Consider the following 23488-nt stretch of genomic DNA (forward strand, 5'->3'; position numbering starts at 1 on the left):
TACTTTGTATCATCATGGCTTTATATTCTATTTTGTCCCTTAAAATATGGGCATCTTTGTGATTCTGTGATTTTTAGAGCAGCACTCACACCAGGGCAGAAATCTAATAAGAAGACAGAACCTTGTAATTGATTTCATTTCTACCTGATGGTTTCATGTGTCTGGTATCTGGATTGTATCCTGATAAGATTTTAACCACATTTGCAGTCGAATGTGTTTCTGGTTAGAAAGACTGAAATGCGGTTGAGCGGATTGAGCACAATTTACACAGAATATGGCTGCGGCTTCAAAAGTAGTGTTTTGTTCAGAGTTTTTGTTCCACACCAAACTGGAAAGTCAGAGAACATGTGTGTTATGATGTAATGCATTGATTTTCAAACGGGAGAAAAATGTATTTAAAGTACCTGTCCTCTGAGTAGTCATAGTCTGAGTCTCCAGATCGGTGCTCCTGCTGTGGATTGTAGTAGTGAGTGGGTGACTGGGAATGATGACGTTTCTGGCGAATTTCATCCAGACTCCTGAGAAAAGGGTGAGAAGGAAAAAGAGAGAGAAAAGAAGACTTGCACCTTACAACATGGCATCACTTGTGGAATTATCTTTTTTTGTTTTTTTCCTTCAGAGTTTAGTGGTTTACCTACTTTTAACACACCTTCATGTATTCAGTAGCTAATCATTTCCTGTAGCAGTGTGAAGATCAATGTGACTGCGTTAGTATCTATACAAAGGTTATGTCACTATCTACTATTATGGGAAAGTTATTCATATTAGGATTATGCATGTGCTTATGCGTGTCGATTTAGTGAGGGCCCCATTCAGATTATTACAATTAATTTTTAATTTTCCAGCACATTCTACTTTTTTTTTCATATTCTGAACCAAATGTTAACATACAACTTAACATACAAGCCACAAGGTCATGTGGCTCATGTATTCTGTGTGTGTGTGTGTGTTTGAGGAATGTAGGCTATTTTATTACACTTTAAATTCGCTATTTTGAGTTGTGAAATTAATAAAATAGTGCCAGTGTTTCCATTAATGTGATATGTGCTCCTGTAAAGAAAAGGTGTCATTTCTGTATTAGCTCCTCACTATGCATACGTAACTCAATTCTGAATACAGCCCCTTATTCATGTGCGTATAGATTAGATGTGTGTGTGTGTGTGTGTGTGTGTGTTAGAGGTTCACCTCTGCATGGGGACATGTGTGTGGCGTGAACGTCCTCTACACTGGTCCTCTCTGTGTGGGGAGACGGAGCGAGAGCGATGCTGAATGGCTGCCTGCCTCTCGGGAACTGTCAGAGTGCTGCACCTCTCCCTCTCTCTAGAGTTCCTCTCTGCTGCTGGTATATCACACACACACGCACACACACACACACACACGCGCACACATACAATTCATAAATCTATATCATTAATGCCACAAGAATGAATATACAGGTATCAGTTAAAAAGATCCAACTAAAACTACCATGCGAGAGGATTGTGCCGAACTACCAGCACAACTGCTGAACTCTACAACATGCCAAAAAGAAGCAAAAGGCCCACACTCTTAATTCCTTTTAGTGATATCGTACTTGGCTATTAAAACTGATCTCCAATTCCCACACTTGTCTTAACCCTTAAACACATCCCTAAGCTTCATGAGATTATATAGCTAAACCAGAATGATAAGCATAAAGCTTAAATCTACAGCAAACTATGCTATAAGCATGCAACAGAAAATGAACACAAAATTAGCATATTGTCATAAGGCCTGTATCAGAGTGTATTAAGCCGCCACGATCTGTTATTTCTGCTTAATAACAAGAGTTCCGCCAGCTTTATAACACTTCTAGGCCTTATGAAGGTGTTGTAAGTGGTACTACTGTGCGCCATTCCTAGTTTTCATGCAGTTTGTGAGTGTTTTCTCTGTGGTTACAGCTTCATTACTACAAAAGCCCAGCAGAGGGGGAGAGAGACTGACCTCATGCCTAATAAACAACAAATATACAACGAACTATTTAATCAGCATATTTGGACTAGGGCTAAAGCTACATCTTTAACTATAAGTTGGAGTTTATAATTGACAGACACTAATAGAGTATGAATGCAATATTTTGGTTCATAAGAGTTAATAAATTGGGTAATTTCAGTTTTCAGATGTTTCCTAATATAGTACTTGCATATAAGGCTAGTATTCCAAGAAATCAACTCTCTGTAATGGATCTGATTGTCTTCAAGCACAAAAGGTCTTTATTCTCTCTCTCTCATCCTGTGGTGGACAGCTATGGCGTGATTACGGTCACCATGCGCCCGCCCCACCCACCTGAAGACACTACCGTAATAGCATCATCATAATCAGTCTCAATGATGCGATGAGATCCTGAGACATACACACACAGCATATAGTTGAACAGCTAAAAAAATAGGGCATCACACAGGACACAATGTGCAGCCTGGAGACCGCACTCGCAGCACAGTTCATTCCAATCAAGACAGTTTATTAGGTACACCAACCTTGTATCTACACCAAGCTTTTATCAAGTAAACCTAGAATATATGCCACTTTGTAGATATACAATTACTGACTGAAGCCCAGCTATTGCTGTGATCCACTGCGGCAGGGATGGCTACGGCAGCCAGAAGAACACTGAGATAGCCTGTTGTTTTGCTTTTACTTTCTCATGTTTATATAAATGACCTTTTCTTAGACTGTCCAACACTCTGTTCTGCTGTAGCATTAGAGTTGTTGCTTAGTGACCCTGGTTTCCATGACTGCTTCGTGAACTCAGCTTTAGTTCTGGTTGCTGTAACTGTCGTTGCTTAAATTCGCCATTAGCTGGTCAACAGTTGTCCTCATTGATGGACAGTTTCTAGCCAGGCTGATAAATTGTCATAGCAACAGATAAGCTACAGTTAGTAACTGTAACCTATATGGTAAGTAACTGTTAATTTGGCCGCTATGTTTAGCTACAAGGTAGCTGTCCCAAATAAACTAGCGGATTGTTTTTTTTTGTTTGTTTGTTTTTGTTATTTTCTCCTATTTTCCTCCTATTTTCTCCCCTGGCAATTCCCACCCACCAGCCAGCTCTCCCCTCTCATACAACAGCCACTAGAGGGTAAAGGTTAGCACGTGCTTCCTCTGAGACACGTGAAACCAGCTGAGACACATGGAACTGCTGCTCATGCTGCATCACAGGGCAGCTTAACACACTTGGAAGAAAGCGCTATCTGCCCTCTTCAACATACATGAGCTCACAGATGCCTGTGATTGGTTAATTTTGCTGTGATTGACAGGGGAGAGAGTGGTAGCTCCTGGCCACAGATGGCTGTGGCATCGTTGGGAATCAAACTCACAATCTCCTGATGATAGGGTGAATGCTTTTTCTTTACATCACTCAGGAGCCTAAGTGTAGATTTTTAGGTTTACACTAATTAGAATGTAACAATGCAGCAATTTCTTTAACATGTCTTGAAGATGACCTATGATAAACCTGTGATTTGCCTTGCAGCCAGCACTATTGTCAGAGCTGCTACTATAGAAAATTAATCAACAATCAACCATCTAATCTGAATCGAGAATTCAAGACCACCGTGTTATAAAAACATGTTTAAAAAATATTAAGGAATTAATTAATTCTTTATAAAAGATGTAATAACAGACTTAGTAAAATGCTTACAGAGTATTGAGAACACATTACAGAGAATAATAAGCAGAGCTACAATACAATGCTCTAGGAAAACTTATTTTTACTCTCTAAACATGTTTGTATGAGCCTCAGTTTAGTTCAGATTTAGAACAGAAGTCCCTTATTATACTGTGAAAACAATTTTGCCTGTTTTTCTTTCATAGATGAAAAACATGCACAGACATGACACTCACTCTGTAACTTCTTGCTAGGGCTGTCGGTGTGGACGTGTCTGCGGGGGAGGTATGGGGAGGGTTGTGGTAGAGGGAGAGAGGACACGTCATGGGTCTGCAGCTTGTACCAGTGTGGCTGATCGTCCAACAGAGCCGTTTCAAGCTCAATCAGGATCTGGAAAAATGATGAACGAGAGTCCATTACTACTGTAAACTATCTTAAATGAAATCTGACTAGAATATGACTATAATAGAGTCATAATAAGTCTAACTCTAATTATGAAGTGGCCAAGTATTTGTGCACACACACAGTAGTGAACACACACCCGGAGCAGTGGGCAGCCTTTTTTGCTGCGGCGCCCGGGCTCAGTTGGGAGTTCGGTGCCTTGCTCAAGGGTCTCACCTCAGTCATGGTATTGAGGGTAGGAGAGAGCACATTCACTCCCCCCCACCTGCAATCCCTGCCGGACCTGAGACTCGAACCCATGACCTTCAGGTTCACCTTTGGGTTACAAGTCCGGGAGAGAGTCATTCACTCCCCCCCACCTACAATCCCTGCCGGACCTGAGACCCGAACCCACGCCCTTCAGGTTCACCTTCGGGTTACAAGGCCGACTCTCTATCCATTAGGCCACGACTGCCCCCAGATATTAACCCAGATAGAAAACTAATCTCAGAAGATGTGTAATTTCAATAAAATGCTGAAGTGGATTTCTCCTTGTGATATAAACAGACCTCTCCAAGGAACTCGCTCTCCTCCTCCTGCGCTCTCGGCTGGTCCCACACGGTGATCTCCAGCATGCGCTCTCTGAAGTCCCTGCGGTGAACGTGTGAGTAAAGGAACGTCTGGTTCCACCTTGGCTCTGAGCTCTTCTTCACCGTCTTCGTCCTCCTCTTGCTCTTGTCACTGAAAGAGATCACAGTGTGTGTGTGTGTGTATTAAATAGAGAAATTGTGAAAGATTGTTGAAAGATTGTTACTCAGAAACTGGGATGGTATACCTCAAAGATACACAGAATCGGCTGTATCTGTTTAATATGTATTTTTCACAGGGGAAAGTGAAAGTAGTTTTACTTTAATAATAATTTAAGATACAGAACTGCAACTGGTCGCACCGGAAGAATGTAATCTCTAAGGTAGCGTAGTTGTGAATGGCCACTATGTTCGAGTTTACAGACTACTAAATAACTTAAAATTTAGACCTACCTGCTCATAGGTGCGGGCTGTTTAGAGGCGAGGGGAAGTTTCCGGAAGATTGGTATCTAATCCAATCAGTTTTGATTTCACATTTAATTTCACAATTCATATCAAAGATTTTTTTTTTCTGAAAGATGCCAAAATATCCTTGAGAAAAGTAGCTTTGGGTCTCTTTACCATGGCTATAAGTACAATAATCACTTAGCAATACTCACCTCCGATCAGGAAGGAAGTACATTTTGACGTAAGGGTTGCGTGGTCTGCCGTCTGGACGAGAAGGCAGGTCTATGGCTTGTAATACGTTGACGATAAGCTGATGGCCCACTTTGTCGTACCACAGTTTCACCTTGGTGAAAAACATACACAGTCCATATTAGGGCCTGAACAATATCAGAATCATTTTTTTTTTTGCCATATACTTTTACATGTATTAGGAATTTTTCTTGGTGTTTGGTCACAACACGATAAATTCAACACACACATCTCAGACGACACAACACAATTACCATCCTAATATACAAATACTGCACCTAATATACAAATATTACACCTTAAGTGGAAAAGGCAGTCGCAGTTGTAATCTATAATGGACCAGTACTGATTTTAAGGTGGTAGAATTTAACCAAGCAGTGCAGACCGTGTACGCTGCATTAATTTGTTTTTCATTTTGAAATTCAAATGGGAAAAAAAAGAAACAGCTTTAATTTTAATTTTTATTTTTCTTGGCACACACTAAAATTGGAAATTAATGTTAAATAGTAATATTAATAAAACAGTAACTTGTTTTTAATCGTTTCTACTTGTTTCATGACAGTCTAGAAATCAAAAATTTACAAATACAAATATTTCTCTCAACTCAAACAGCAAACACTTAAAAAGGCTTAAAAAACATATTGTTTAATTATAAACCATGTCTGCTATGTGTTTACAGATGTGGTTGCACACATCAAAGATTTTGTGACTGCCATGGCGCCTTCAGACTAAATAAGTAAGCCATGTTGTGACTAAATAAGCCATGGAAAACTGCACTGTGTGTAAACAATTATGTCAAAACTGGATTACGGAAATGCGATCTCCAGACAGCTCAGATTCCTGATGGTTCTTATTATTCAGAAAGCTGATGCACTTATAAACCACAGACATGACTGCATGGTGCTTGGCGTTGAAATTACGCTATGTTGTCCATCGAAGTCAGTGATTAGTGCCTGCTAGCACCCCACTGTGTGCTAGTTGTTGAAAATAGCATCACATTCATTTAAAATATTTAAATTTAAATTTAAATTTAAAATTAAATTCATTTAAAATATTACTCCTAACCTATAAAGCATTAAACGGTCTCGCTCCGCAGTATTTAAGCGATATGTTAGTACCTTACGTTCCGCCGCGCCTACTTCGCTCTAAGGATGCAGGCTGTCTATCAGTACCACGCGTTGCCAAAACCACGGCAGGGGGCAGAGCTTTCTCTTACCAAGCCCCAAAATTATGGAATAGTCTCCCAGTTAATGTACGTGAAGCAGACACGGTCTCAGTGTTTAAGTCGAGGTTGAAGACTTATTTATTTAACCTAGCATTTAGCGACTAGTGTTTTTATCAAAGGAGTAGATCTGGGGGACTCGTGGATGTTGAGTTTTATCTCCACACGGTGACTGTGAGTGTACCTAACCACTTTCCTTCTCCTTCTGCCGAGCTACACTCCTGAGCTGCCGGTGATCCAGACCTCCCCCCCTTCACTCTGGACCTGTCCACCGGCAATGCTTCATACTGCCACGAAAACGCTTCAGCTGTTTTCCATGGACTACACCAACACACATTGTGCTCACACACACGCACACTACAGTGTAAACCCATATGAGGATGGGTTCTCTGTTGAGCCTGGTTCCTCTCAAGGTTTCTTCCTATCACCATCTCAGGGAGTTTTTCCTTGCCACCGTCGCCCTGCTTGCTCATCAGAGACGGCACACACACACACTTCACTTTACTTTTGTTTGTGTAAAGCTGCTTTGAGACAATGACCTTTGTAAAAAGCGCTATACAAATAAAAATGAATTGAATTGAATTGAATTCATTAATGTTGTGTTCCTATTTATCATTTAAAGATAAAGTGTGAGTTTTTCAGTGTGAGTACTGCCAATGCTAATAGGTCAGTAGAAATATATTACTTATTATTATTACTTTTTCATCAGACAAACCAATACTGAGCACTAGCCCTAGCATTAACCTACCAAATGGCAAATTAGTGTTATTTACAGTGACAAATTTGCTCATTTTTATTATGCTATCTTAGCATTTCTATACATTTAATAAGATATTGGATCAAATATTGACTTTAGAATTACTTAAGACCATAAGAACTGCTATGTTAGATGATCGCTGGTTAGTGCCACAGTTTGAAAACAACATTGTTTGCTCTGTAATTTCCCCCACTGTCTTCAAGAAAAGACTCATCAATGACCCTAAAAAGTGGATGGTGTGGTATGTATGGTGGAGATTTCTATAAGGAGATGTTTATTTAATGTTTACAGAAGGAGCCTCCAGTTTCAGTGCTTTGTAACAGTCAACAATAATGTAAGGAAATTCTTAAGGACTGCTTTCTTGGCAACATGACAAGCTGTATTTTTAATTCACTTCAAAGGTGAAAACAGGAGGCTAGTAAGGCAGCAACTGTTTATACACTATATGGCCAACATCAGCATGTGGACATCTAACAATCACACCCCTTTGTGCTTGTTGAACATCCCATTCCAGATTTTATAATGCTCTTATAATAACCTCCACTCTTCTGGGAAGGCTTTCCACTAGATTTTGGAGTGTGGCTGTGGGGATTTGTGATCATTCAACAACAAGTGCATTAGTGAGATCAGGCACTGATGTTGGGGGAGGAGGTCTGGGGTGCAGTTAGCATTCCAGTTCATCCCAAAGGTGTTCAGTGGGGTTGAGGTCAGGGCTCTGTGCAGGTCACTCGAGTTCTTCTACACCGAACTTGTCAATGTCTTCATGGACATCGCTTTGTGCAGGGGAGTAGTCATGATGGAACAGGTTTGGGCCTCTTAGTTCCAGTGAAGGGAAACTGTAATGCTACAGCATACAAAGATATCCTAGACAATTGTGGCAACAGTTTGGGAAGAACCACATATGGGTGTGATAATCAGGTATCCACAAACTTTTGGCCATATACTGTAGTTGTTATAATGTAAGTGATAACAAGAACTAACTTCATGGACTTTCATGGATGTTCCACAACATTAAGTATAACTATAAATTGATAAAAAGTACAGTGTGTTGTTTCTTTTATTAATGAAAAAAGTAAGATTGGCAAATTGCTGTAGTATAAAAGGAATAAAACACTTCGGGCCATGGAGTTATAGGAAAATAACCAGTGACAGTAACTCAGGCCACAACACACCAATCCAATGTTTATTATTTTCCTAAACCAGCACATCCCTAAGTGTTTTATTCCTTCCTTAATGCAACTGTGCCTTCTTTACTTTGAAAAATTACATAATTATTAGTTTGGATCACTGCATTTTGACCACAATTTTCTTGCACTCTTTTCTAGTCATTTGATCTCACCCTGCAGTACTTGTATCACTGTCAGCTGGACTCTCTATTACTCTATTCTGCCTCAGGATGGCTAAAGACAATGTAAATTTAATTATTTGATCATTATGTGCCACCTTTAATACACTTTCTACGGTACAATATTACCATGCATGACTGGTATTCATCTTTGTGCTTGTACTTACTGAAAGCTGGCCTGGTAGGTCCTGAGGCAGGTCTCTCAACATTCCCGGACTGGTAGGGGACATGACGGAGATGGAGGGACGGTCCACCTTGTGAGACTCATCTATAGAACTGGAACCAGCTAATGCGACAGAAAATAATAGTCAATCAAATATTATTTTAAAATGAATATGCTGTTGGTATTCTTAGAAATACATTTTTATGATATGAGGTAAAATAGTATATTGTTCTTACGTAGAAAAAACTAAAAAAAGATTTACACAAATGAATTTGGTGTAAATCTAACCAACAAAACCTACTAGATTCAAGAGGAGGATGTGACTTCTCTGGAATTCTTGGTATGTCTCTTTAAAAGAACAACACAAGGAAATTTTTAACAGACATATTAAAAAATATGGCTTTCTTTACATATAAGCGATTAAACCCACTGGATATTGATTATTAGGAAATAAGGGACATGCCGGGATCAGAGGGTTTGATCTTGGTAGCTATGCACTGCTAATAACCTAGGTTCGAGGATACTTTAGGGTCAGGCACTATGGACACTGGGTACATTATCACAGTTTGAGGGCTTTACTTACTCATATGCTCTATAAAACTTTCTGAGGACGTTTTTGGGAAGAATACGATGGATGCATCTTTTACATACGGTGGAAAAGCAAAGCAAACTGATGTCAATTTGACAAATTACACAAAAAAGAAGCAACTAAATCACCAAATATTACACATCTAAGCCATTTCTGATCATTTTGTATTCTTTCTTCATGTAGATGGTCACTCCTTTACCATTCAGGCTAATTAGGAATTCTTTATTTAGAAGATCCAGATTGTATTTAGTAAAAGCAGAATGATACAAACTGAGTCAGATTGTATGACACAAAGAGACCTAAAAGAATCCATAATCTAACGGGAAAAGGGGGACAGACTAACCATATACCTAAAACATAAAGACTCCTAGCTTGATCAAGTAATCTAGATAATAATTAATCAGAACAGTAAGCTCAGTAACAGTCAGATAGTAAGAGGGGGGAACTAAAGTAGGAAAATACTGAAGTAGGAAGCACAAATCAAAGCTCAGACGTAAAACAAAAGCAACAAGACATGGACAAAAGCAACAAGTGTATAAATAGACAACCGAATCAGAATGAAACAAAGAACAGGTAAACACAGTCAGGCAAAAAACATTGACAGGACATGGCTAACGAAAGAGGGAAACTGGAACAACTGTATTTCTATTTAAAATACATGTGTACGCATGAAAAAGTGAGGCCAATCCAGGAGCTCTCTAAAATCTCAACAATGATGTTAATCATCTCAACAATGACAATACATATCTTATTGTCACATATAATATAAGCATATTACAGTGGAGTGTCTTAAAGACACAACAATTAATTTATGACGTGCTATGCTTACCCAATTGGCCTTGAAACCACTATTTCTACTTGAGGTGCAGACTGCGACTCTAAAATGATGTTGTATACTTCTTTCTTGGTTGCTCCAGGCAACGCCTTCCCATTCCACTGCAGCACCTCATCACCTGAAATCAAAATGGCTACCGTTTAGCCAAACTTCCATCTAACAGTTAGGAGTACCATCAAACAGAGGAACAAAGGTTAGCACATGAGAAACAAATATTAATGAGAATGGTAATGAGATTCATCATTGTTATTGGCCACATTATTGTTCAAGATACACATTAACAACAATCCTCACCTGCTCGTAAATGGCCTACAACATCTGCGAGACTTCCTTTCTTGACTTTGGTGATGAACGCTCCAAGTCTCCCAGTCTCTGTGATTTTCCCACCAACCACCTAATGACAATAAAACATGCACTTGGTAAGTTCTACAACTTCTTCTACAAGTTCTTCCGCAACATCTGGTACAAATGGTTTAAACTCTGTGAAAATTTTTGAATGGTAAGATAAACGATACATGCTGTACTATTCAGTGCAGGTCATATGTCTCGTCCTTGATTGAAACGGAATAAACAGAGCTTGGCCTTGTACTTAGGTGTAATGTAGAGATGTAATGTAGAGAATTTGGCTGTGGTGCCCTGTCAATCTCACCTTCAGCCCGAGCAGTGAGCCAGCTTCCCGAGGCACGGCTGAGCGCTTGCTCAGAGTGATGCGGCCGATCAAATGATCTCCCTCTTTTGATGGCTGCCACGTAACAGGATGCTGAGGGGAAATGGAATGGTGGTTTCAGACCCATTAATGATGGACACAGTCTCGCTGACATGCACACACACTCTAGTAAAGCACTGTGCATAATCAAAGACTTAGACATCTACTGTATCAGAGGTGTGCTGAGGAATTTGTACAGTTTGCAAAACACAAAGTAATCAGAGTAGTGCCATTGTGCATATAGCAGCTGCATTTGATTTCTAACACTCTGTTGGTGTTAACTGATGCTTTTTACATGTTATCAAGCTTTTAGACCATTAATGAAAATACTTTTACATTAACTCTAGGTTAATAAAAGTTATGCAAAATTTTGCTGTCTCTGTAACTAATCAGGTCCTTAAATTGTATGAATGTAACAGTAGTAAAGTCTTATGCTCAACATGATCTCAAATTAAAACTTGTAACAATTCAAATCACATCAGCAGTTACAAAATTTAAGGGTAGGGGTTGGGGTGAGGTTACCTGTCGTATCTTTCGTTTTCATTTATTTGAATATTATCATAAAAACAAAATTGATAGAGCCAAAAGCATTGGACTACAGTCATTGATAATATACCTAAAGAGTGTTTCTACTGTACAGTATATTGTAGTGTTACCTAATTAAATGGCTAATACTAGTAGCTACATGGCGGTTCTATCAAACAAACTGGTCACTAAGTGTATATTACTAAATTTATACTCATTACAGCCAATATACTTGACAATAGTGCTTTTCTCTTCAAACAAAATAACATCATTTATACAGGATTATTTCCTGGCCCAATCAAATCCTCCAACCCCATCGACTATTCCAACCTTCTTCAGGTTTCCTTAATTCAAAACCACCTGTCCAAGATATATAGGAACATACCGTCTGATAAAACTTACATGCCATACAGTGGGGTCTAGAGGATGGCAATCCCAGTCACCTTGAGAAAGAAAAACAAGAGAACTGTAGATCATACAGAAAATTGTTTGGTAGCTATGAAGAAGAAGCCACTGTGACTCCATTAGTACTAACTTTATTAGTGCAGTGAGTTTTAATATAATTGGAGTCATAAACAATGCATCAGTATGTGCTATACTTTGTAACAAAGGAAGTGCAGGTTTTGATAAACTTACGCTAGACAACCAAAAGTACAACACAGGATTGAAACATTCAAATGTGGATTATTGCCTTTGCATATGTAGATATTATGTAAATACAAATTGAAAAGTAAAACTGTGTCTGACAGCCCAAGTTTTTAGCAATGCTGAGTGTACTGTTTGAGGATGAGAAAAGGATGTGGCATCATTGGCCCTCAGCACAGACCAAATTTGACCTTTGAATTTAAAGCATTTACTGTCAGATCTTGTGAGATCAGCTTTGACCTAAAGCAACAATATGGGAGAATGATACACAACAGATTCACAACAGATAATACACAACAGATAATGGAAAATTATATTAGGAAGGCTTGCAGCAAGATCTTTTTCCGTATCAACACAATCCATCCATCATGCTGCACCAGGACATAAATCCAACCATAGTGGAGGGCTAATGTCCAAGAGTAACTAAGGACAAAGATAACCAATAACCAATCCAAATGCAAAGAGACAGGTCACTCAAAGCACTCGGTCCGCAGGTACTATGTTCTCTCTGTACAGAATGAATCATAAAGCTAAAAAACAGATTAAAAAGAATTTGTCTTACAGATGGAGCTTTCATAAATCAAATCTCAATCACAGATGGGAGGTGTTTTGGCATACAAAACTTCAATTAGTCTCTTCTTCAAACGGATTCCAACAACAGCAATGAACAGTCAAGCTTGAAACTAGCTTAGCAAGAATGCACAATTAAGCATCAAAAGTGAATCATCAGGCAAGATTAACCTAAAAAGTAATGGCATACTCATTGGTGAATTTGCAACAGGCTTAAAATTCCATGACAATCCTTTATACTGAGAGTCAGTCACTGTGTTACGTGACTAGGCCACTGATATAATTCCCAAATCTACAGTACTTTGCAAAATAATTAACGGAAGATTCCATTAGCTATGTGTGTTTGTGGGGCTTGAAAAGCTTCTTCTGGTTCATTGTTTCCAATAGAATTCAATGGAAAAGGGCACTTTTGAGAAATTATAGGCATGGTTTTCAGGTGATAGAATTCAGAACAAATGTTGGGAATGGTGAAATCCATAATGTAACTGTCAGGAATTGCTACATATTTGCTATGTATGGACTGACATGCATACAGAAACCTAAGGAACTAAAAATTTGTTGATTCCTAACCATCCTTAAAGTTACTTAAGCCAAAGCAGAAGACTTCCGTACCTTTTTCGCTGATGCTCTCAATCTCAACATCTTCACAGCTAGTATATTCGGGCGTGGACCCTCCCTCCTCTTCTGAACTGCTAATGGACATCTGCCTCTTGTTGAGGCCTCGTTTGGGCCTGTAACCACGGGGAGGAGGTGGTCGGAGACACTCCGACTGGTCTGAACTGAGAGAAGAATCTTTCCGGAAGCTTTCAGCAGCCTTCTCGCGCTTGGTCTTGTGCAGTAATGCTGCTGAACCAGGCTCCAAGTAGCCTTTGAGGCCCCAATCCTGTCCATCCCTGAGGTCTTGGGAGCCCCCGGGGCTCATATGAGAACCACTGTGACCCTGTTTTTGGAGGGGTACAGGCCCCCCACCAGCAGTACCCCCCACGGTCCTGTCCACAGAGTATGCCCTGTGGTTTTCCAGTAGTGCCTTGCGGTTTTCATTGCCTGCTGCCCTCCTGCTTAGCCGGCTGCCTGGGGTCTCACAACCATCTTGAGCCAGGCCTACTTCATTGATGGCCATGTCACTGTGGTGACGTTCTTGTCGCATTTTGGACACTTTGGCATGCATGCGCATCTCTTGTTCTTCTTTCTGAGGTTTGACAGGGTAGCGGGCCAGGTTGGGATCACTACAGTAGCGATTTTGGTATTCCTCTTCCCTTCGCTGCCTTTCCCGCTCCCGTTCCTCTTCTTCTTTTCTACGCCTCTGGTCAGGATGGGCAGTGTCACCAGAGTGGTCATATTCTTGTGAATGGCCTTTCTCCAGACGCCTGCTCTCTCGCCTTTCTGCTGGAGCACGATCTTCTGAAGCCTGACTCAGCTGCCTGCCCGGTCCCACTCTCCTCTCACCTCTGACAATGACCTTGCCATTCTGCTCATGTAGAGACACTGGCCTCTTTCTATTGGACAAGGAAACATAAAATCTGATAGTATGATCTTAGAAAAAAAAATGGCTTCTATACATAGTTATCATTTCAAAAATTCTAAGAGGAACCTTTTCTTGACTGGAAAAGTCTGTTGTAGGAGTCTACATAGAACCATAGATTGCAAGCCCTTTAGGTTACAAGGCTTAACATTTTTTGTAAGAGAGCAAAATGAAAGGGTAGGACACCAATAAACTATTGAATGTTGGATTTCAGACATCTGGAGTTTCAATCCTTTTTCCATGTTGAACAAATAAGGAGTTTCATACCGATACATTATAATATCCAATGGTAAACTGAGGAGAAACTTAACATAAATAAACATAGATTTATCCTAAATAAAGGTCCCATCTAGCACCCTTCAGTCTTTGGTTTGTCCCTTTGACAGAGCCTTTACAGGTTCTATGTAGAAGCTGACAACAGAGATGGTTACAAGTAGAACCCCTTTGAAAGTGAAGACCTCTTAACTATTCAAGGAATCCTTGTGGAACAGATGATTTGCATCCATATAAGCAACTATGAATACATTAATCGAAATGAACAGATACTGTGTTTTGAAAAGATACAAATACAGATACTACATTCTTTAATGTGAACGTGAATGATGAATTTACATCCTTCGTTCATTCATCCCTAGTAACTGCCTATTCAGGGTTGTGGTGGTGTAAATTAGACTACTAGTTTGTGATGGAGGAATAGAACCAATAAATTTGTTAGAGAATGTTGTGGGGAGGTACAAACAAAAATAATAACTGTGCAAGCAGGATTAAGCAAAACAATCCCATGCACATCTCTGTTAAAATAATAATAAAACAACTTCCAGTTTAGGCCACGCCCAGTTCTAGTTAATAAAAGATACAAATATCTGTAGCAATAAACACATACTGACATAAATAGTAGCATTGTGTTAAAGCCATAAAATGGAAAAATCTGTCTGATATGACACAGCTTAGTCAAAGCAAGGGCAATAATATTATTTTGTTACTTTAATTTTTTTAATGATTACAAACAAAAGATGTAGCCTACATTCCAAATGTATAAAAAGCAGATTTTGTTGCACATTTGATGTAGAAATATGACACATGTACATTCATATGACTAGACTATGCTTAGACGCTCTAATGTGCAGCAACAAATATTCATGGCTGGTGTCACAGTTCATTATGTATTAACGTTACAGAAGTGCACTAGCAAGTATACTTCTCTCGTGGAGGTTCGCTGCGAGCTCGCGAGGCTGGCATGATGTCTGCTCCCTTGGGCCGGTCAGTGGCTGGCTGGGCGTCGTTAGCACTAGCGGGGTTAGCTCCGGCTGTAGCCTGTGACCTGGAACGCAGCTTCCCGTCCCGGTCAGCCTCAGGGCCGGCCACGCTCAGAGGCCTGCCTCTCGGCCCTGATGAGAACCATTCTCCAGATTTAGTAAGGATCTCCTGCTGCTTCCTACACAGGTTGCATACCCACATCACCTGCCGAGAGACATGGAGTAGCTGACGTTGAAGAGATCTTTATTTGCAAGGTATAAAGGTAATGCTCCATCTGGATAACTATTATTCTATTCTAATGTAATTCTGGTAAGTTACACTTATGTGTTTACATTTGTTTAGCAATAGCATTAAGGTAGGTGAGTTAAGTGAATAGATTTGTAGGAAAACGTAAAGAAAAACAGATATATAAGACAAACACTGTCAGACACCTGGCAGATGTATACACAGTTATAAACACATTTGCACACACTGTCACTCACACACTATAGTGGTCATCAGTTATATGCAGTTTTTAGCAAAACTATCAACCTGGTCATCTTTTTCTTTCAAATATTTTTCATTTAATTTTCCTTTTTTCTCTCTCGCCTCTCATTTTCAACATTAATAAGAGCTCTCTGATGGTTCATTTACAAGATGGATGACTCAGACTTCCTAAAATACCTAGACCTCAACGATTTCTCTTCTTCCTGTCTTTGTCTGAGTCTTTCTCTATCTGCAATGTGGAGACCAGCCGAGCTTGATTAGATGCTATTACAGTTAATGCAAAATCAAACAGCTCCTGCTTTTTTAACGTTTGTGGCTTTGAAAGTGTGAATTTCCAACATATCAATCTCACTTTAGACTGCTTAGTACAGACTACTTAGTAGAGGTCTAATCTATTGATCGTGTCTGTAAATCCAGTCCAGATTACTGTTGCTCCACATTACATTTTACAGGCTTTAATGGTGCAGTAATGAGCATATATTCTTGTTCCTTGTCAATATTGTGCCTTTCCAAGTAAAACTGGATTTTAACCCATGGACTGTCACTTTGGCAGTCAAACAGCTAGTATGACTCTGCAAACCAGTGAAAATATCCATTTCCAGACAAGCCCATATCATTACATTTAGGCACTGATACTGATATTGGTATCAGGTATCGGTTCAATACCATACTCGATTACTTGTTTAAAAAAGATGCTCATAATACCACATCCGATATCACAAGATACTATGTGATGGAAGCCTAGTTTAAATTGTTGAGCTACCGAACAGACGACACAAAACGACCATTAATGATTAAAGCAAAGCAGACTGCAAACTGTGCTTGGTGAAAATTTCAAGAGAAGGAACTACAGCATCTTCCTACTATACAAGTAATCTGATAAAACATCTTCGAGGCATTTAAGCAGTATTTTAGACATAGAAAACACAAGGGTAGCTGATCTGAGGAGGCAGAAGGGTATTAGTGAGCATCGTCATTAAAAATGAGCACAAGCTGTTCGTGAGCGTGCAGAGAAACTGTCGAATGGGAGAGCACTTCAGTTCAGCGAGCACTGAGTACTGAGACGCGCACAGTCGCCTTCATATTCTATTGAAGGCAGTGTTTAAACAACAATGTCTTAAACATAATACTCAGTATGAGGAGATCTTTACTAGCAGCACACAGCAGCACTCAACATAAAAACAGCTAAATAAAATGTTCCATAGTGCCCCCTGTTTGATTAATACTAAGTAGGTTACTAATTTCAGTATCAGATTCGACAATTACCAAAAAAATGTACTTCTCAGGAAAAAAAATGCTATCGATATATCTTTATAATGCCAATCAAATGCGGACAGATTGGAAAGTTGGCACTAATATCTGATGCAAAAATCAGGCTGTGCTTCAAGGCAAATTTGAGAACAGGAATCTGAATCAGCTCATGAAAAACTATCAGGAAGAAATGAAACTTTAAGCAGAACACAGCTGCTACTGTCAAAATATGGAACAATCTCAAATCATTCTTTAAGCCTGGTGTTAGCATATGTTCCATCTAAATACTTCATCCTGTCGATGAGCAGTTCTGCAGAGAAGAGTACTTACATGCTGGTTGCCGTGTGTTCAACATGGTCAGAAGGTTGAATTCATGAACAAAAAAACAGCAAATAAATATCTGTTTTTGGCAGATTGTTCGTGTTTCAATGTCGCTCTAAAGAGATGGAGCCTCTTCTAGGACAGCATGGGGGTGGGAGGAAAAGTGAGAGAGAGAGAGAGAGAGAGCGAGAGAGAGAGAGAGAGAGAGAGAAAGAAAGATATAGAACATTGTGCCCTTATTGGATCCAGTTGGCCTTGTTCCAGAGTAATCTGAGGTAAATCTGATGTCCAGTGGCCCACAGCTGTCGGCCGACCAGAGATACCCTCACAGGAGGGATTAGCAATCTGCGCTAATCCTGCTGCCTAGCAATACAGCTAGCCCTTATTCTCACTGCCTTCCTATAAACACCATATAAGTATGCACCGAGATCATGCATGATACTGTGAGAGTAGGAGTCTGCAGTAAATGTTTAATTCTATTATTTGCAAATATGAAGAATTTGAATAAACTAGAAAAAAGTCATGCACATTTAAGAGCAGAGAACATAGAAAACTTGGTACCACCACAATGGAAAAAAGCTGCAATAAGAGATGTAAGAGAATAAAGTGTGTAAGAGAATAAGGTTCTATATGGTAGTTGGTCACGCTACTATCCAACAGCTGAGTGTTGTTGAGGACGTGTAAAATAATCCAGACTCTAATCCTTGAATAAGATTGAATTTGAGTCGCATGTGAGAGGATTCTGGGTTTTTTTTTTTTGTTTGTTTTTTTTTTTTCCTCAAAGATGTACTGTGCACAAAGCCATTAAATGCAGAAGCCATTAATTTATGTCTTATACAGTCCACTACTGTGTGCTACATACACTCCTGTGCAAAAAAATGGGCCAAGCCCAAAATGGCAAAATAATAAGCTTTTAATGGTCTTAATAACAAATCACTGGTCAGGAAATGAGCAAGAATTAAACAAGCAGATAAAGGAAGTCAGTATGGGAGCTTTTCTCTTTGATTTCTTTAAATGTTTAAGCCTTGTGGCCCTTGATGGGCTGCATCAGGTGTGGCAGATAAACTAATAATGACTAATCTTTTAAGAAAAAAAAAACATCGCAGAAGATATTTTTGGAAATTTTTGTACACCCAGACATATATTAGTTTCAATTTTACATCAAACATTTTAATTATGATCATGATTTTACTTTTACATACAAGAAGACAAGTTAAATAAAGTTCCATTTAACACATATATTGCATTTTTGATTACTACCAGATAAATATGTTGGGTGATAAATGTAAAGCTGTACACTCTCATTTTTTTTAAATGAGTATGTTTTATTTATAATTTTATAACTGTGGGGTCAAAACCGAAATTTTACTTCAGGCCACATCACACCACTCCGTTGATGATTATTTTCACCAGGACCTGTCATGTTTTATTGCTTAAAATATATATAAATAGATTTTTAGGCCATATCACCCTACATGACATGCAACAAAGCATTAAGAGGTGTTTATTTGCGTGTGTATATGTGTGTGTGAATATAGTCGCTTCGGTTCCCTGTGTGTTAGTGTGTCAGCCACCTCCTGCTCAGCTGAATACAGCTCTCCATGGTAACCAAAACAGGGATGGAGAGAGAAGAGGATGTGTGTAAGATAGACAAAATGACTGAGAAATCCAGAGAGAGACAGAGTGAGAGTGAGAGACCAGGAAGAGAAGAGGGTTGATGGAGCACGGAGAGGTTGGAAACTGAAGAATCAAGAAACAGAAAACAAGTCAGCAGGTTCGAGTGGAATAAAACGGAAGCCCAGAGAAAGAGAAGGCACCATATTAGATTTGTAGAGGAGCGCGGTGTCTAAATGAAGGCTCCGTGGAAAAAGTCCAAGGCTTGGTTCAGAGACCCAGTGAGGAAATAAGCAAGATAAAAACGACTGCCTCCCTCTTGGAGTTTGACAGATCTGCTGACACACAATTACTGAATCATACTCCTGAGACACGGCGATTCAGAGAGTCTGCACATTTTCGCCAGCGCCGCAACTAAAACAGCAGAAGTACCATAATAGCAGCCTGAGATTTGAAGCAATAGTCTAGCTCAGGGGTATGCAATTAAAAATGGTCAAGGTCTAGTTACAAAAAAATTTCTTGCTTACAAAGGTCCAGATAAGCAACTAACATGACTGAATGGTGTCAACAGTTACCTTTTAATGCTTGTCCGTTAATGATTAGTTCACAGCTATTCGTCTTTAAACGTCATCAGTGAAATAAAAAAAGAAATCTACCAAGGTTTGTAACATACAGCCCTTTCGGACTGTATGTCTCTAGCGCCGTAGGGAGTTTGATCCTGTCTAAATAATTTACTCAAATGTGCGTGATTGGATAAAGCTGCAAGATAGGATCTGCTACAGAAACCATGATGGTTCATGTGTAGAGCCACTGAACTATGGCCATTTTTCCATTTATTGTCTCTGTTATAGTATTTTTTCCAATCACTTCTGGCCCACTGAAATAGTTTGCTGGTGTTTCTTTGCCAAATGACGACCCCTGGACTGCCTTTTTTCAACCTAATCTCTCTCCCACATATATAGTATGTGTCATTACCACAGGCATTAATTTTCACATTTCTCTGTAGTGAGAAAATAATAGAAAACCTGCCTACTTAATATATCATTTTAAGTTTTGGAGCCGTTTTAAATTCCACCAGTAAATGTGTACGCAGGACACTCTTTGTAATTAATGCTATACAGATATTTGTAAAGTAAACTTTAAATCTTTGTAATGGGATTACTTTATATAGTAATCATTTGGGGTTATACCACAAAACCTTAAGGAAAGCCTTAAGTAACCAGAATTGCTTTTCCTATATTCTACCAATTTTAGAAATTTGAATAAAACCCCATAAGAACAGGTTTAGTAAAGCTTTCTCTCATGTCTGTCTCATTGTAAGACCTTTAGTGGTAGAATATATATATATAGAATGGCTATAATGGCTAACAAAAGCAAGCTAGTTCACTAGGTGGCTAGCAGTTTGTAATGCAATTTGAAATATCTAGGACATGTAGATATTCTGTATTTATCAATAAGGTTAAAAATGGAGTGAAGAGGTGTGTATCGGGACTGGAACAAAAAAAAAAGTTACAGGAGAGGGTGGTTTTTACTCTCATGCTGGTGGGAGTGAGTGTTCAGACATGCTTGTGGAACAATGAAAGGCCACGTTGAATAACATGAGAGTGTACTGGATTGTGTTTATTCACTGATCTTCAGGAAATGCTTTACCCTAGATAGTCAGGGTTACCACGTGTCTAGACACTTTGCATCCCAACTCCTTCTCAAAAAGAATTCACCAAAGGACTTAAAATCAGCCCAAAAGTTTGGGAATTAAAAAGACAGACACATTTTGTTCTTTTTCTTAGTCTTTGTATGGGAATCAAGTTCACTGTGGTGTGCACGCATTTCTATGCAGTATCCGCAATACACCTTTTCATCACCAACTGATGTAGTCTTCTTCTCTTCCTGGTATTTCTCTGTCTCTCTCTCTCTGTCTCTCTGTCTCTCTCTCTCGATTCCTCAGAGTCATTTTATCTATCTTAAATACACCCTGTTCTCTCTCCATTCCTCTTTTGATCCATAATCTCCCTTTCCCTCTCCCAATCTTTGCAATACATCTTACGACAGAAATTATGTATATTGTAGATACACTGTCTGCACATACGCTTTCCCTTTGTTTGCCATAGCCTATATTTACAGAAATTGATTAGATTTCAGATTGTGTTTAGTATCAGTGTTAAGTCTAGCCCAAAGTACACCCAAACTAATCAGCTGTCTCTAGCAATCTCTAGCAAAGGAGACTGAGCTATGCATTTCTGCAATAATGAGCCACCAGAGTGTTGTCCCTGATATCATCTGTGAGATAACTGACCACTGATGCTGTGAATAAATGTGGCATGTGTGGTTTAAGTTCAGGCTAAACACTAGAGGCTAACAGCACTGACTCATCTCTAGATGGCTAACTCGATGACAGCAAGAGCGCTAATTAGGAACTCCCGTTGCTTGGTTCAAACTCCTACTTGGAAGCAGACATCATGTTAAGTGTGTAGCTAAAATTACCAAGTGATTAATTAGTGCTAAAGTTCGTATGCGACCTTTAATGCTAGCTGACAGAACAATTTGTTTTTAATCAAAAAGAGTGGCGCGCACACACACACACACATCAAACTTACAAAAAAGAAAAACAGACACACATAAACTTGATATATACACAAAGAAAAAAAAACACTGAGAACGTCACAAGTGCACAGGGAGTCGCAAGTGCCCATTGGATTGCAGGGTAAATTTGCTCAGAGGGAAAATAGGAAAGCTGTCTACCCCAGATCCCATAGGATTGTGCTATATACTCTGACCCATGACCCCCTGACCCCTTGACCCCATGGCATGCCCGTTGCAGTCCCAGGGCACAGGCAAAGTGCAGCAAACATGCACATTCTCTTGTAAGTTAGTGGCACTTTTTTTGAATGGAACTCCATAATATATCAAGTGTTATAATTTATATTTTTTTCTTATACCGCCTTGTATAAGTGTTATAAACGTCTAGCAGTTCCACTCCAACGTCCTTTCAACTAAAGTGCAACCAACTGATAATGTCAGTATAAAATCTGACCAATTGGAATGCCACCCCGTGCCCATCAACCTCTCCCTGTTGGCTGTCCCTATAGCAACGGCGGCACATCTCCATGGCAACGGCCACAAGGAGGGGAAGGGGCACTCGGTCAGCTAAGGAAGGGATACTGCGCCCCATGCAGAGACTAGAATACCCAGAATTCCTTACCCTGTCCTTTCCTATGAGACACTTTGCAGGAGCAAGAGACAATGGGAGGAAAATTAGTCACATTTAGAGATATAGACAAAACTATACTGAGTAATAGAGGCTGGTACTAACTGTAAAACAAATAAATCATTTCATATTGAAATCCATGTGGGATTTGATAGATGGTGAGCTTCTGACTTTACACACACACATACACACACGCACGCGCACACCCACACGCACACTCACATTGAGAGCAAACGTTGGATACAACAATCCCATCATCACACAAAAAGATAGAAACAGAAAAATAATGCTAACCACTTTATCCTCCTTGAGGCATGCAGTCCAGGAAGCAGAGAGGAGTGAAAGACAGGCAAAAACAGGAAGAGGTGAGGAGAAAACGGGAGAGGGGAGGGCGGGTGGGAAAGAGAGCAAAGTGTGAAATCGGAAATCGAAAATAAAATGGTGAGAAATGGAGATGGTGCATGTGTGAGAGAGGGAGAGACAGAGGGAAAGGTGGGGAGGAAGAGAAGGGAGGAAGTGTTAGTGAAGGGAAAATGTCTACTTCTGTGTATTTAAAAAGACAGGTTCAGTGAGAGCAACAGTGGGCTGTGTTCTAAATCGAGCTGTTGTGCCATACAGTGGAGTGTAGTTGACACTAAAAAATCCACACAGCGAGAGTACGGATGAGACGTATAGCTGATTCCACACATGTATGTGTTATACATGGAAAAGGACGATGAAAAGCAATGATATGAAGCAACATGACTTGGCTAAATCCTTGTGTATTAACTATTTATTTAAGTACATTGCTAATGCTCCATGTATCCTCCTATGCTGTGAGTTAGGAAATATCTGCGTGATGGCAAATTTTTATGTGATGTGATTAATGTAGTTGTAATGCCTCCTATAGGACAAACACAGAATTGCATGTGAGGTTAACGCTTTATTTGAAGGGTACCTACTAGTGCCTTTATAACACATTCATGAGCACTGCAGAAATATTTTTAAAGCAGCCCTGGAGAATTTATTAAAGGTTTATGTCAATACGCAAATGATATTAGAGGTTTTATGCAACAGCAGAAGGTACATACCTTCTGCTGTTGCATAAAACCTCTAATATCATTTGCTTCAGTGCTTCAGAAGAGTGTTATAAATGTAAATTTGATTAATACTTTAGTTTGAGGGCATTAACATTATTCATTTGGCT

The 23488-nt window shown here is 39.5% G+C and overlaps 1 protein-coding gene across 12 annotated transcripts in view; it reads right to left on the reverse strand.

Moving 5' to 3' along the window:
* The window catches only part of rims1b (regulating synaptic membrane exocytosis 1b), a 59075-nt gene that overhangs the window by 21486 nt on the left and 14101 nt on the right, over window positions 1–23488 (reverse strand). For 8 of the 12 annotated variants that reach the window (XM_053229937.1, XM_053229935.1, XM_053229932.1 and 5 more), the window contains exons 3-17: window positions 22297–22317; window positions 15367–15629; window positions 13259–14142; window positions 11834–11874; window positions 10850–10960; window positions 10495–10594; window positions 10195–10318; window positions 9078–9124; window positions 8781–8899; window positions 5253–5383; window positions 4576–4747; window positions 3862–4015; window positions 2305–2361; window positions 1186–1339; window positions 405–518 (exon numbers count right to left, since the gene is read on the reverse strand). In XM_053229937.1, coding sequence (XP_053085912.1) covers window positions 405–518; window positions 1186–1339; window positions 2305–2361; window positions 3862–4015; window positions 4576–4747; window positions 5253–5383; window positions 8781–8899; window positions 9078–9124; window positions 10195–10318; window positions 10495–10594; window positions 10850–10960; window positions 11834–11874; window positions 13259–14142; window positions 15367–15629; window positions 22297–22317 — 2492 coding nt within the window. The remainder of the gene's footprint in view (window positions 1–404; window positions 519–1185; window positions 1340–2304; window positions 2362–3861; window positions 4016–4575; window positions 4748–5252; window positions 5384–8780; window positions 8900–9077; window positions 9125–10194; window positions 10319–10494; window positions 10595–10849; window positions 10961–11833; window positions 11875–13258; window positions 14143–15366; window positions 15630–22296; window positions 22318–23488) is intronic. The other 4 variants (XM_053229928.1, XM_053229929.1, XM_053229931.1 and 1 more) reach the window with 4 other exon arrangements.

Source organism: Pangasianodon hypophthalmus, chromosome 26 (assembly GCF_027358585.1).
Source record: "Pangasianodon hypophthalmus isolate fPanHyp1 chromosome 26, fPanHyp1.pri, whole genome shotgun sequence".
Taxonomy (NCBI): domain Eukaryota; kingdom Metazoa; phylum Chordata; class Actinopteri; order Siluriformes; family Pangasiidae; genus Pangasianodon; species Pangasianodon hypophthalmus.